This window comes from Lepisosteus oculatus, chromosome 16 (genome assembly GCF_040954835.1).
Source record: "Lepisosteus oculatus isolate fLepOcu1 chromosome 16, fLepOcu1.hap2, whole genome shotgun sequence".
Classification (NCBI taxonomy): domain Eukaryota; kingdom Metazoa; phylum Chordata; class Actinopteri; order Semionotiformes; family Lepisosteidae; genus Lepisosteus; species Lepisosteus oculatus.
In genome coordinates, this window is record NC_090711.1 from 1,762,809 (window position 1) to 1,777,953 (window position 15,145).

The following is a 15,145-nucleotide window of genomic DNA, read 5'->3' on the forward strand; positions in this document are numbered from 1 at the left end:
CGAAAATAATAATGCGCATCGTTGTCTTTTTTTAAATAAAATTCCTCCCCGGTCATGTGACCGGGAGAGGGCTGTCCAAGATGGCGGCTGCTGCTACAGTCTCAACCAACTCAAAGAAATCATTCGAGATCGAAACAACCGTAAAAGATGCTTTCTAGCTTGGCAACGTAAAGACCTACATTGATTTTTTTTGTTTTATTTTTAATTTTTTCACCCCCCCCCCAAAAAAAAACGTTTTCAGCTGTGTCCTATTGGGTGGAGTCGGGATTGCAGGTTTCATACCGTTGGAATGTTGATAAAGTTTTTATTCTTTCCGAGATCGATATGGCGCTGAGAGAGTTGAAAGTTTGCCTTCTTGGGGTAAGCAATGGATTTTCGGCATCTATTTGTACATCCGTTTGTTTATATGTAATTGACGGGGGAATCTGACACTTACCCTGCATTACCTATGTAGCCGATAACTATCGATACCCTGAACAGACGAGTGTGCCGTTCTGGCCATCAGATTTGATGTTATCTGAAATCCGGCTATTAACCGTCTATGATCTGAAAGCTGATAAACATGTTAAGGACTGTTAAGGGAGCGCTGATAAACATTCCGGTTTGCTAGCTTTCGTGGGCATCAAATTAGGTGGTATCCGCAGCTTTTCCACAGTCCATGAGAAACAACGTCTTGATATATTGACACACCTAAAGAAGGCTCCACAGCCGAAACGTTGTGTCGCTTTTCTTTTCCTTCCAGCTGGGAATAAACCTTTATCTGTATCTCTGCAGCCTGCGCACACTGACGCAGCTCCCTACCTGGACGTCTTGAAATGTTTACGTTCACAACTAGTTCACAACTCGTTTTTCAGTTTTTAAAGCACGGCGTTGTCATGGGGGCAGGATTCTGGCTGCTTTACATGGTCAGAGTTCATTATTTCAGTCTGGAGCACTATGGGGGTGAAGGCAATTTCTGGGTCGAGGGCTGGAAGCTCAACTGATTCATTCCATTCAGTGGTGTAAGTCTAAACACTGGGGCAAAATGGCACAGACATGATTGTCATACAGTTGTACTTCAACATCTGTGTGTCATTTTGTAGTTGCCATTAGAGTTACGTGTGAGGCTGTATTGTCTCTATTTTTAACTGGACCTTCCAAAGTGTCAGCATTCGTGTGCAAAAATAATTCTAGGGATGCCAGTCAGTAATTAGCTGGTGTGCTGTGGAATGCTGAATTTTCCTTTCTTGTTCTCAAGTGTTTTGGCATTTTTAACTTTGCAGTTTTGACTTTGGAGCTGTGAATGTTTGTGAAGGGTTTCAGAAGCAGTAGGGGATGAAAGGTTATATTTTTCCCTGACTGCTACAGAGTTGCTCGTAGTTTAGCTGCCTCTCTTGGGTGAGTTGTATTTTTAGCTGGAGCTTCAGGGTGTAGAGAGGAAACTACCCCCCCCCGCCTCTTCTCAGTGCATGTCAGTACAGGAAGTGGTAGAGACGGTGTCTGCTGTCTGGCCACCCTCTCAGTGTGGATGGAAAACCTGTAAGACTGTGTTTTTGGACCTCTGCTGAGATATAATTGGTTCAGTTGGAATCCCCCCACACATACACCTCATTAGGGCTTAATTAGTTGCTAACTGAAGAGCACCAGCAGTACTTGCAGGCACTTCCCTTCCATACAGACCAGGGTTGTCCATTCCTGTTGTAGTGCAGGGCTGGGGAAAGGAAATCCGTTGTCTCGTTTCTCCTGCCTTCAGCACGAAGTAAACCTTTACCTATTCCTTTGCTGCCTTTCGCAAGCTGATGCAGCTCCCCACTCTCATTTCTTCTAACGGCTGATTAATTATTTGATCAAAAACACCTTGCTGTGTCAAAGATCTGCGCTGGACGTCCAGTCTGCATGATGGATGCCCAGCTTCCGGGGTGGCTCTGTCCCATAATTACTTAATTGAACTAATTGTAGCAAAGGTGGTCCAGTTAGACTGCCCATGAGCTTATTAAGGTTACGATTTCAAGGAGACTTCAGCCCATCCAGCTTATTTCGTTTTTAATGGCTAATGGATCCTAGGATCTTGCTTGTCAAGCCAGGGTATCATCCTTGACATTCTGCCTCAGCTCTTTGTGCTGACAAATGAATGGGTTTTAAACACTTCCACTTGCGCCCTCTAGTTCAAGTTGCCCTGTTCGTCCTGGGGAAGTTCACCGGGCTGACTGTGTCCGTGCCTTCAGGACATCCCCGCATCCCTCCTGGTCCAGGGCAGTGTGGCTGGTGTCCTCGGGTGGAGAACTGCTCTCCTCCCCTCGCGCTGAGTGAGGTGGGCCGTGGGTGGTGACAGATGGGTGAATCCCCATGTGGTTCCTGCACTGGGGCCTGTGAGTGGGGAGCACACACAGCTTATTTAACACCAGCCTCCTCATTTGAGCAGCGCTCTTTGATTTTTGTAGGCGATTAAAAAATCATTCATGCGCGTATTCTTGCGCTCAGACGTTATTTTTCATAACGCTGTACGCGTGCCTCCCATGTAGACGTTTGAGCAGGGAGCTGCGTCGGCATGCTTTGGCTGTCGGGGAATGTGCGAAGGTAAGTTCCCCGCTGGAGAGTGGACAGAGGAAATGGCTGTCGGGCGTCTCCAGGTGTGGTCACCCGAAAAGCCAAAACGTTGCGTTTCTTCGTTCTACCTTTCAGCGGGGAATTTACCTTCACCTTTTCCTTTACTCTGCTGACAGTTTGTTTGTTTCTGTTCCTGCTACAGGACACAGGGGTAGGAAAATCCAGCATTGTTTGGAGGTTTGTGGAGGACAGCTTTGACCCCAACATTAACCCGACTATTGGGTAAGTTCTTGACATCTGCTGTGGGACAAATCAACATGGCGCTTTCCAGTTGTTTTTTTTTAAATGCCTTTCTTGTAGTTTAATCCCTTGCAATGCTGTTGTGCTGCTTCTTACTTTGAGAAGGTGTCAAAAATGTCCTTGGCATTGCCACTGGAAGCGCAGGAATGCAGCTGTGCCGGCTGAGCTGCAGGTGTGAGTGGGGAGGGGACGGGCCTGCGGTAAAGGCGCTGTGTGTGCTTTGCAGGGCGTCCTTTATGACGAAGACCGTCCAGTACCAGAACGAGCTTCACAAATTCCTGATCTGGGACACCGCGGGCCAGGAGAGGGTACGTACTGCATGGGTCCAGGTTTCAGCAGCGCTCCCGGAGCCTGGCTGCAGAGGGCACGGTGTTGTGCAACAGCTTTTCATCTTATCTGAGCTCATCTCTGCGCACGCCAGCTTCCTTTCACACTCCGGCTCTCTGTCGGCTGCTAGTCACAGTCTCAGTCTCACCCTGCAGGAGCTTTGTGCGCTCGATCAGGAAACAGGTCAAATACACCAAATATGCATTTTGTTTTTGGTTCATGGCATTGAAGCAAAATAATAATGATAATAAACTTTATTTAGTATGTCGCCTTTAAAGGTGGCTTCTCAAAGCGCTTTACAGAATGAAAACAGCAACAATAAAAAACAACAACATATACACAGTGAGAGGAGACAGCAGATGGTGGTACTGAATACAGTAGGAGCAGAGGGGTAAAGAACAGAACCAGTTGAGTAAAGACCCTTCTAAAGAAAAAGGTTTTGAGTCTGGGTTTGAAGGATTTTAAGCAGGGTAACAGGGTGATATCCTGACCAGTTCCACTTGGGTGTTGGAGAGGCTAGGGAGGGCTAAGGCTTAATTTCTTCCCATATGTCCTGGAAAGTAGAAATATAATTTACACTTGAGAGCTATTTTTTTGCACTTGTGTGACAAATAGATTGTTGTGGATGTAACTTCATTTTAGGCCACCCGGCTGTTTCTGCACACAGCTAGATTTTATTTACCAAATTTATTGAAACAATTTTGTTAACTGATTCATGTTGTGTTTAACGTATTATGTATCGTGTCTTTTTGCCGGTCTGCAAGGTACGTTTCTCTCTAAAGCGAGCCAGAGGCAGATTGGAAGGGCTGGGTTTTATTGCTGTGTTTGAAAGTGGTGTGTTAGCGCCATCTACCCGTGGCACTGCGCTGCAGCACTGAGAGCTGGGCTCGCAGCTGGAGGCTGAATCTGGGCAAAGATGCAACAAGTGTCACTGGAATAGGCTGAGAGACGAGAGATGTTTTTGTGAATTCACGGCGAAGCACAAACTGGACCGCACAAGCACAAAGCACGGGAGTCCTTTTAAAAGGAAGGACAGGAGGCTCCTCCGTACACAAAGGCTTGCAACAAGCTCCGCAGCCACACTGGTGAAGCCGGCGGCCTGTCTGTCCGGAAGTGGCTGGATGAGACCCTGGGATCAAACAGCCAGGGTGGGCTGCCAGCCTCTTCTCATTGCTGACCGTGGTCTTATGGAGGGACATGTTTAAAAAGCACTGAGAGAATTTATTTTTATAAAGAGGGTTGAATCAAAGTTCTGCCTTCTGTTCTACTCATTCTTCTCACCAGTAGTTCTTAAGTATTTATCAACCGCAACATGGTATCAGGTATTTGTGAGCATATACAGGAAATAGCCAGGATTGAGGACTTTGTCTAAGAAGGAGGTCCTGGCCTTTTCAAAGCAGTCCGCCATTGTGGCAGCTTGTATACAGGTATACTGCCCACACCGCTCAGGAATGAGGAAGAAAAGAACCTGAATAGAGAGAACTAGATTACAAACAGTAAATCTTATTATGTTACAAAAGTGTAGATAATAAATGACTTGGGAAAAACTCCAGCAGCTTCTGTAATCCCTGGTCTTGTCATCGTCCAGCGCCTGGTCAGTCACTGAGAGGGGCAGTGAGCTGTGGATCAAAGGGAAATAAAAATAAACTTCTTCAGGAAAGCGCCGGCCGCAGCTGTATGAATCAACAGTTTGTGCTGACTCATCCCTTCTTTGCTAAGCCCGAGTGAAAGGTTTTTCAGCACCCCCAAGATTTATAACGGTTGGCACTTAAGTACTGCCTTTAAAGTGGGTGTCGGAAATGGTTACTCTGTTCTTGTACTCGCAGCTGGTACCTTTGTGTCTTAGCCATTCATTTATGTTTTGAAAAATAAAGATGATCGTTCATAGTCAGCCGTCAGAAGACGAGGGTCTCAAAGCGCTGACGTGGTGTTGGGGTGAGCGAGGACTGAGCCCCGTTCCTGCCCGCCACTGTGTTACCACCCTGTAGCCTGACCTCGTCGGACCTCAGTAGCTGAGCAGGGCTGGGCCCGGTCAGGGAGACCTCCAAAGGAAAGGTTGGAAAACCAGGTTGCTGCTGTAAGTGGTGGCCGACCAGCAGGTGGCGATCTTCCCCCAGAACCAGAATTTCCAAACCAGTGCCCCAGAATAGTCTTTTGGAAGAGAGGTTAAACCGTGATCCTAACTACTCGGGTGTTGGAAGATTTCCCTCGCACTCTTGGTAAGAGTAAAGGTGTTATTTCCAGCATTCTGGCTAAATTTCAGTCCGGTTTTGGATAAACTGGCTTGCTAAAATTTACCTTTTGGTTCAGTTGGTGAAGCAGTTTCTCTTTCCTTGGCCTCATCTGCTGTTTAATGGGGCTTCCGGCTCAGGAGAGTGGATGAAATGTGGCCCCTCTTATGTGTGCAGCACCTGATGATCCTTTAGGGTGAACAAAACATATAAAAGTACAAGAGTGAGAACTACAAACAGAACTGCTTCTGCTGTTGCTACTGTTGTTCAGCCAATTGAAAGCTTTTGTCATAGGTATTCGCTCAGACACGGGCATACAGATCTCCCAGTTGCCCAATGGTCAGCCAACATCAACAACTGCCAGACAAGCACCTTGTCTGTCTCTGGTGGTTTTGAAGGGTTGAGGAGATAACAGATCAAGGTGTGTGCGCATCACGATGCATTGCAACCAGGAACCCATGTATCAGATTTCTCGCTGCTAGTTTTTCAGGTCCGTGTCCCAGTTTGTGAGAACAGGCTTACCATGAGGCTATGGAAATTATGCATTTCACTTCTTTATGATTTACAGTGTTTACAAAGCGCACACTTTCATGCAAAGCCCAAAAAAAGAAAACAAGGTCATGTTAGTCATTTCAGGCTTGGCTGTGTGTTTTGTTTTTATATTAAAAAAAAGCTGAAAAATCCATTTCGTAATAAAAACCAGACTCCAGCTGTGAGCGGGGGGCCATGTGTTGTGTAGTGAAAGGAGGATGAGGTATTGAAGACAGGCTGCAGAACTGCTGTGTTCCTCCTGACAGTAGTACGACGGTTAACATACCACAGAGAGCATTCTCTGCTCGCGCAAGAATGCCTTTCCTTACATAGCAAGCAGCTCTTTTTGATCCAGCCTGCCTAATTCTGTCCTGGGAATCCTGAGGGGAGACCTGCCTGTTGAGACGGGAGGCCCAGGCAGCAAGTGTCCCTAGCTCCCCTGTGATCTGAGCGCGTGCGCGTTCCCCTAGCGCTGCCTGTCAGGGTCTGTGGCATAGGGGGCGACAAAACGGAGAGGGTGGCACTGCGCGTGCTTTGTGTACAACTAGGAAGTTCGCATTTGTACGAGCAGTATGTGCACAGTGAAGGTTATTTTTATCTCTCCGAGCCTTCTTCGCCTCCCCGTGTCAGTTTTCATCTCTGTAACGCGAGAGAGAGAGAGGGAAAGGCCGCCTGCGGAGCACAGGGCCGGTCCCCCCAGCGTGCGCGAAGGAGGCGAGCTCCCGACGAGCTGCGGCCCGCTGTCGCCCCCCACTCTCCCCGCGTCGGCGGAGGCGTGGAGCCCGCTCTTCCCCGGGAGCCTCTGCCTGGCCGGCGCAGGGTGTTCCTCCCTGGCACGCCGGGGGGAAACTGACACAGCCTCCGCGAAATCTGCTGTTTCTGCGGGAAAAATGAATCAAGCTTGATTAACGAGGCAGCCAAAAGCGATGCTAGTGCTGGAAGAATCTGGGCTCAGATTTAAAGAAACCAGTCAGTTCCTGGTAAGGCTGTCGCTGTGCTTGGCAGTGGCTCTTCATTTCATCACTTCAGAATCACTTTCCATCCTTCTGCCATCTTTCCGCTTTTCTCTCTCTTTTTTTTTTTTTCCACCCTGCAACCCAGAGGACAGGCCGGCCTCTGTGTGTAGCGCTGATCCCACGGAGCTCGGAGAGAGGAAGCCGGGATGGCCGGTCTGTTCTGCTGGAGTCTCCCCCGCATGGGTGGGATTAATGGAATTGTGCAAGTGCGTCGCCCACCTTGTCTTGCACGTCCAAGTGCTGAACTGGGAGAGAGTCCCAGTCCCAGTCCTAGTCCTGTCGAACAGGAGAGGCCTCCTGTCTCCGGCCCCTGCTGCATGGCTTCTCCCGTCTTCATGCACGATGAGTTGACCCAGCTGCAGCAGCTGGGGGAATGAAGAGATCTTTGCATTTGTATGCTGTTGAGACCTGGTGCCTGTCGTCATCAACAACAACAATAGTTTGAAGTAGGTAGGAGATGCACTGTGCTAAAGCAAACAAACCAGCAGGGATGAGATTAAAGCTCTGGAGCAACCAGCCACAACCACCCCCCTCACACACAACAGGGGATGGTGCAGAGGGGGATAAGGAGAAGGAACATTATCTCCCCCTGCCTTGCGCAGTGCGCTGTGTACCATACCTTACAGCGTGTTGGAAGCCCCAATAGACACTCGCTCCGTTTTCAGAGAAGAACCAGACTCCCGGTACATTCCTGAAATAACAGAAGGTCTTTCATGAGATGCCAGTCTCGTAATTCCGTAATTCATCTGAGCACGCTTTTGAAAAGGTTGGAAGGTTTTTCTAGCTCGTCGGGGGCCAGATGGTTGTGGTGCAGCTCGTGGGTGTGCGCGGAGAGCCAGCGGGGTGGCAGCAGGGGGAGTCTGGGGAGACCACACAGGTCTTGCTGCAATCCCTGCCTGGCTGTGTCCCATTGTTGCAAATTAGAGGCTGTGCTCTCTGCAGCCCTGGTTCCCTGGCAGGTTCCTCTGATGGCTTCCATGTTTCTGTCAACACTTAATAAGCCCAAAGGTTCCTTAGGGGAGCTCTAGTGTTCCTGAGTTCGGCTGAGAGAATTTTTTTTTTCTGTTTGGGTTTTGCCAAAAACGGTCTCATCGGATCGTGTTCTCTTCCAGGGTTTCATACAACCACAGTGATTGTCAGTCTGTTAGATTAGAGCTGCAAAGGAACAAGTAATAGGTTTATTCCATGCTGAAAAAAAGAAGAAAGAGAACACAACGTTTCACCTGAAGAAGGCTCCACGGCCGAAACGTTGTGTTCTCTTTCTTCTTTTTTTCAGCATGGAATAAACCTATTACTTGTTCCTCTGCAGCCTACGCATGCTGACGCAGCTACCCACCCGTTAGATTAGAGGTCCAGCATCACAAATCATTAGAAGGTACATGCTAGCTTTAAAAAGTTTAATACTTTCCATCCTGCATCTCCAAAATGATAGTTTTCAAATCGGAATTAAGTGTGCTTCTTCCGCAAGGCCGCGGCGAAACACGGAATGTAACTTCCTGTTACCTGCCTGCTCCGCACTGGGAGCATCCTGAGTCACCAGGAGGGTGGAGATCTCATCTGGTCTTGCTACAGGAAGGGCGCACTCCCTCAGTCCAGCGCCTCTGGGGGGCAGAGATCTTGACACGGGACACTGCTCTCTGAATTGTTTTCCATGCTTAGAATCATCGAGGCTCGAGGTGTCGTGGATTCCTCTCATGGGTTTATTTGAGTGGAACTGAGGCTGCCTTGCCCATGCATATTTTCAAGCATTTTCATGCAACTGAGACTGCCTTGATGGGGACTATTTTTAAGTCTCGCGGAGAGGCAGGCCCTTTTAGAAGCCATCAGTTCAAGTTAGCGTCAGAAAACATGAGGGCTTTGTCTTTTTATTTCGTAATACAGTTGTGGGGGGTGAAATGCTGCTCTAAAAGTGCACTACATTAATTTTTGAGAATGCAGCACTTAACATGTTCCTCTCCAAGGGAATCTTGCAAGGTGAAAATGTGCATTTTACAGTCGTATACAGGAAAATCTGGGCTGTCCGGTGGAGGTCCGGGAAACACAAATCGAGAGCCCTGCCCCACCTCCACTGTGACCTCTGACCTCAGGCGGGGCAGAACGGCACTGAGAGTGCTGACGCGGGGAAACCTTAACTGCTGAAATTGTTTACTTCGTTATCGAAAGCAGGGGGAGAAAAAAATCATCTTTGAAATGTGCAATTGATTTAGGAGTCTTAAACCTGGCATTCACTTAATTGCGTTGCTATTTTAAAGCCAGCCCAGCTGAAAGCTTTGGAAAATATTATAGCGAAAAGAGAAAAAAAATCTTCCAAGAACTGGTGTAATTCGGGGCTGTATTTTTACACTCTGGGCATGGACAATTACACACAGGCTAGTTTTTAGTACCGTCTTTAAAGCGACAGAGCAGAATGCTTTTTCACAAACTTGGATCCGAGCTAAATATCTGTAGTTCCATAAATACTGCATCTCCAAGCAAGTCTGACACTTTGCGCTCCTCTCTGTCGTAATTGGATCCACATGTGAGGCAGGCTGTACCCCAGGCAGTCCCACACTACTTCCACCAGAGTGCTTGAAAGGTGAAATTTATTACAGGGAAAGAAACGGTAATTGGCATTCTGACCAGAAACAGTGAGCTCCTTGTGGCTTTTAATAGAATTTCTTTTTCTTAGCTGTGTCCTGCTGCAGCGTTTTGGTTTCAGTTGTTCCCTAATAAAACATCACACCAATCATCACAGTTGAATGCGGTTTTGTGTATTTATTTATTTTGGAAGGGGTAGTCGGAGTTGCTCATCAAAAAAGATTCTCCTTGCTTTAAAAATTACTCTTTTTTTTTTTAGCAGATTTGTTTCTGGGCAATCTTTTTAACTCTTTTTTAAACTAGAGCAATACTTACGGTTTTTATCTGAAAGCATCTGTAATTTAATAAAATGCCCAGTTCACAGCTATAAGAATTCAAGCTGTCAATGTTGTAAATCTTCTATTAATCTATTATTTTTTTTTATTGGTGCTTTAGTAATATTCTGTAGCCTAGATTTTTAAGAAGCTGTACATTATAAAGTAGTTTTAAAATGCTGATTTCTTTAGGCTTTTGTAGTATTCACTTTTAATATCCCTCCTGTGATATTTTATCAGTGCTTAATAATGCATTAACCAAGTATTAATTTACAGCTCCTTCACCTGAAGTGCTGCCTGGTCCCCTGGCTTATTTCAGGAGAGCCTTCAAGAGAAATGTTATTGCCTCAACTCTCCTCCTTGTGTATCCTCTGTCTGCTGCTACCTTCACTTTCGGTGCCGGGACTGAGGCTGCAGGAGTCTTATGCACTCAGGAAGAGGCTCCGTCTGGATTCGTTGCTGAATGCAGCTCAGATGTGCTGAAGGGGGTTGATGCTCATATGTTGGACAGGCGTCTTATTTTTCTTACTGACGGTTTAACACATCCTCTGTCCTTGGCGTCCGGGAGGTTGTTTTTGTTGGCCCACCTTGCTCATCTGGTTGTCAGCAGCCTGATGGCTGCAGAGCCCCATTGAGACTGGGCCTCACATGCCCTGCTGTGCCTCCGCATCCCCAGCACAACTGGGCCGCTTCAGAAATCCCTGGATGCCCCCATGGTCTTAAGCCTCCTTTGCTGAATCTGAAATAAAGGTCTGGGCTGAGTTTCCGATGCCTTTTTAGAATGTTGAAGTTTTCCGCGAGATGCGAGGGGAGCTTCCTTGAGCTGTCCGGCACGTGGCGTGACGTCTGGTGTCCGCACCCCTCTTCCTCATGGGCGCCGCCCTCTGGCCGCCTCCCGGCGCCGCGGTGTACCGCGTTGCTAATGTCGGCCCTCTCTCTCTTTGTTCCCCCCAGTTCAGAGCCTTGGCGCCAATGTACTACCGGGGCTCTGCGGCGGCCATCATCGTCTATGACATCACTAAAGAGGTAACGCTTTCGAAGTTCCCCTCAGTCCCAGGTCTTTTTTTTCCACGTGTCACGCGTCATGTCATGCACACCTGCAAGTTTTTTATGGCCTTTTTTTCCCCCATTGCCGTCTCTTCGTTTACCCCTGGCCTACCCACCCACTTCTTCTGCAGCACTGGGCAGAAGGCAAAACAAGGCTCTTTCTGTGTGATTGTTTTTTCGAACACTGAAGCGTGAGATCCCTTAATGTAGTGAAATTCCGCACGACCGTCTTGCGTGACGTGCAGGGCCGAGCTTTGTGCGGGCCCGCGTGCCAGCCGGCTGCAGACCCGGCGCTGGGGCGGTGTCCAGCGTCCCTCCCGTGTGGTGCGAGCGCGCTCTCCGTGGGCGGGGCCGGGTGACCAGACGGCCTCTTCTGTGCCGCAGGAGTCCTTCCAGACGCTGAAGAACTGGGTGAAGGAGCTCCGGCAGCACGGCCCCCCGAACATCGTGGTGGCCATCGCGGGGAACAAGTGCGACCTCACCGACGCCAGGTAAGGAACCCCCCTCCGTTTCTCTTTCAGGCTCTTCCTCTCCGCCCCCGAACCACAGCTCCTGACCCCAGCTGGGTTCAGGCGAATACCAAGCACCTTGGGGTATTTCCGGGTCCACTGCTTACTCATTTGTCTAAATATACTGCTGTTGTCAGGTGCTCAGAAAGTTATTTAGGGTACTTTCTGGCCTCATCCATAGAATAAGCCACAGCTCCTTAAATGCCCTTAATAAATTCTGCTTGCTAGGGGCTTCCTTCTAACAGTGGGCTGCAAGCTGGCATATAGTTATTCTCTGATCCCGCTTGGGTGGGGCTGACCTGCTTGAGCCCCAGGCTGGGCTCCAGCTGGGTCCCTGGCCAGTCCCTCCTCTTCTGGGGTCTCAGTCTGACCTCCTCGTCCCCGGTGTGCCCTCCCATCTCTTCTACTGTCTCCGAGCTGTTCCGCAGCATCGGGGGTCTGGAGACCCGTGGGTGCCGCGCCTCACCGTGCGTTACCGGGCGCTCAGGGGAGAATAAAGCACTGGGGCTACACTGTCCCTTTGTGGGCTCCGGAAACAAAAGTGAGGAGTTTGCCGGTTTGCCTTTTCTGTTTCTGATGCATATATTACGCAGAGGTCAGATAGATCAGTAGTTAGGCTTTTGCGCAGAGTTATTATTGATGAGGTTTAGAATTTCCTTCCTTTTTTTTTCCCCTTTACACCCGCAGCGTGTTGACTGTCGCCGATCGCCCGCCGTCTCCCTTTGTTCTGCCCTACTCGCCTGTCAGGGTTGCCTTTCTCACAGGCCTGTTTTGGGGGGGCGGGGGGCACGTGGGGCGTAGCGGCTGCCCCCCTGGGGCGGGCGGGGTCTGCCGTCCACTTGGCTTCGTCAGGCGCTCCAGCTGGGAGCTCGGAGAGGGCGGGAGCAGGCGGGCCCCGGGTTCCGGACGGGGGCAGGGGGGCAGGGGTGGGGTGTGGGCAGAGGAGTGGCGGGAAACCGCGGGCCGGTCTTGTCTCTCTCTCTCTGCATCTGTTGTCTTTCACTCTCTCTTCTCAGAGAAGTCCCAGAAAAGGAAGCCAAGGACTACGCTGACTCCATTCATGCCATCTTTGTGGAAACCAGTGCCAAAAACGCCATTAACATTAACGAGCTCTTTATAGAGATAAGTAAGTACTGCCTAGGGGGATTAAAACCCATTTTGTTCTCGCCAACCCTGCAAACAAAATCATACTGAAGATGAGGCTCTAGATACTCGTTTTTATTTATTTATTTCATAATTAATCCCTCTGAGGCCAGCAGCGCCGCAGCTGTGCTAGTGAGATTACACTCCCTGTGCTGTGCGCTGGCAGGCTGTCAGAGGCAAGCCTACACCCACCCACCCTGTATACGTTACACTGCGAGCTGAGGAACAGATCTGTTACCCTGCTAACGGGCTGCCAGCTGGAGCATCTAGTTACCCTCACGCTGTTTTTGAAGTGAAACGAAGTGCCTCGTTATCCCAAGAGCTCCCTCTCCTCAGCCTTCGGGGTGCTTGCTTTGACCCAGTACGCTGTGCCTGTCTTGTGTCATTGCACCCTTGGACTGTCCCTGCCCAGTCTGCCCCCAGTGATTAGTGGGATTCTTCTAATGAATGCTCGCTCTTAGCATTTGGTGCACGGCTACGCTCAGCGTGAATCTTCTTCTGATCCACTTTGTTGAGATTTTTGAATCACCAGGCGTGCTCGGTGTCAAGGGGCTTGGCCAAGCCGTGTGCTACCTGTCCAGTGTCCTCACCATCCTCCCAGGACCAGCTGGGATGTGCTTCAGAAAGGCCTTGGAGCATCCCTAGGGTGGCGGGGAGCCGGGTGATTCCAGTGTAGTAGTGCGGAAGGAGAATTCGGGGGAGTGGGGGAGCTTGTATTTCATCTTTCCCCTGTTTGGATGGTTGGGTTCCGGTCTAGAAAAACACAGGCAGTAAAGACGCTTTTATAGGACAGCAGCCTACTCACCGCTGAAAGGCTTCAGGGAGTCTGCTCTCAGGTTTGGCTTCTTATGTGCTAGTACTTGTTAATGCCACTGCCTGTTTGATAATTATCCTTTCTTCCGATCCTCTTCAGGTCAGAGGATCCCTGTGACCGATCCCAGCATGGGGGCAGCCGGGAAAGGCTTTAAACTTCGGAGGCAGGCGTCGGAGTCTCGCCGCAGTTGCTGCTGATACAGTGAGGGGCCCTGGGATTCGCCCCCCTGGGGGGAGGGGAGGGGCGGGGAGAGTGTGTCCGCAGGGCGTGTCCATTGAGAGGTTCCACACTACGCACAGACGAGCCGAGCCTCAGCCAAGCGAGCCCAGGAGGTGAAGAGCACAGAGGGACACAGGAACTCCTGTGCGTTTCTGTTTCACTGTAGTCCTGCAGCAGGGAGCCCTTACCTGTTGCTGTCCCACCTACCACTTCACATCTGGAGCCACGAGCAGGATATGACAAACAGCAGCCTTCACCCCTGTCTGCCCCCGAGATCTGTCCAGAGTGCTCGCGTGTTCCTGCCCGCACTGGGCCTTCCAGAGACCGAGGAAGCAATGAGGCCTTCCTGGCCCGTAAAACCGCAAATCTCGTTTTATTGTGCTTATAGAGTTTAAAAAATGGAACTCTAATGTGGACTTTTTTTTCTTCTGCTGTTACCATTCAGCTCAGAGAAACTGAAGTCTTGGCAGCAGGAGATGGTCTGGTTTTCGAAGCACTTTTCCTCCATGAGCTGTGCTGCTTTCTTCTGCTGGCTTAATTTGAAGAACGCAAGATGACTGTGGATTATTGAACTGTGCCAAAACTCCCTTCCCCTTTTAATTTTCCACCTGTAAATCTTCTGGGTTTCTTTTCCACAAGAAGCTGTAATTAGGCCTGCATGAATTGCTCCTGCATGCAAGTGTCACGGTATGGCAAAGTACTTTTGGGGAAAAGAGACTAATTTAATGGCTAATTAAAAAAATCCTCTGACTGACCCGCCCACCTCCCGCCCTCAGAAGCGTGCCGTGCTCTGCAAGGGTGCAGGCAGGAAGCTGGGAGTGGGGGCGTGGCAGTGTAGCAGCTGAGTGCCCTCATGGTGTAGCAGGCGGCTGACGTGATGTCACTGGGGGCGTGGCTTGCATCACCCGTGGTTACAGCAGAAGAACTTCCCTGGAAATACTGGTTGAGCCATGAGGCAGGGGGTGGACTTCAGCACTGAATTGTGAAGGACTGGAAGATGGAATTCCCACTGAGAAGGGAATTAGTTTATAATTGTGTACTGTCAAGGGGAGCCGGGGTGGGGCGGGGAAAAGTTCAAACATGGAAAGGCCGGGGTGTGACCGGATCGTCTGTTTCTTTTGTGTTTTGGTGTGGCCGTCCAATATTCCCTCTTGTTGTCAGCTTGGTGGCCCGATGGCTCGTGGGCAGGCCGGGTCTCTCCATGTGTTCGGGACAAGAGAGATTTTTTTTAAAAATGGGAACGGCTAATAAGACTTAACCTCTGTATTTACAACTCCTGTCTGCTGGTCTCCCTGCCCCCAGGACCCGCCTCTTCATGAGGCTCTGCTGGATTAAGTGACCGGATTGGGAACAGGCCAATAGGAAGGGCTCACTGCTCCCACCAGTCGGCCTGTCTCTCTCACGCTGTTCCCTGCTCACAATCATGCTCACTCGTGCTCACTGGGCCACTGGCCTGCCAGGCATGGCGTGTCTCACTGGACTCGATTGCTTTCGCCACAGAGTTTATCTCTGAACCTTCACTGAACCAATTTCAACATAATTAGCTAGAAGTACCCAAACGAGCTGGGTGTAGACGAGCTGAATGGCCTGC

General features: G+C 49.7%; 1 protein-coding gene across 2 annotated transcripts; it reads left to right on the forward strand.

Moving 5' to 3' along the window:
- The first annotated feature begins 45 nt into the window (after positions 1-45).
- On the forward strand, positions 46-14,308 carry rab22a (RAB22A, member RAS oncogene family). Of its 2 annotated transcripts, XM_069179508.1 has the most exons (8): positions 46-360; positions 2,729-2,808; positions 3,053-3,134; positions 10,777-10,848; positions 11,254-11,360; positions 12,395-12,504; positions 13,435-13,536; positions 14,000-14,308. In XM_069179508.1, exons 1-7 carry the CDS (start codon positions 325-327, stop codon positions 13,530-13,532), a joined length of 585 nt encoding a protein of 194 aa, XP_069035609.1. In that variant the 5' UTR covers positions 46-324; the 3' UTR covers positions 13,533-13,536; positions 14,000-14,308. The 2 variants fall into 2 exon arrangements, with proteins under 2 accessions (XP_069035609.1, XP_006639721.1); XM_006639658.3 differs by having other exon boundaries at positions 13,435-14,308.
- Positions 14,309-15,145: the final 837 nt, after the last annotated feature.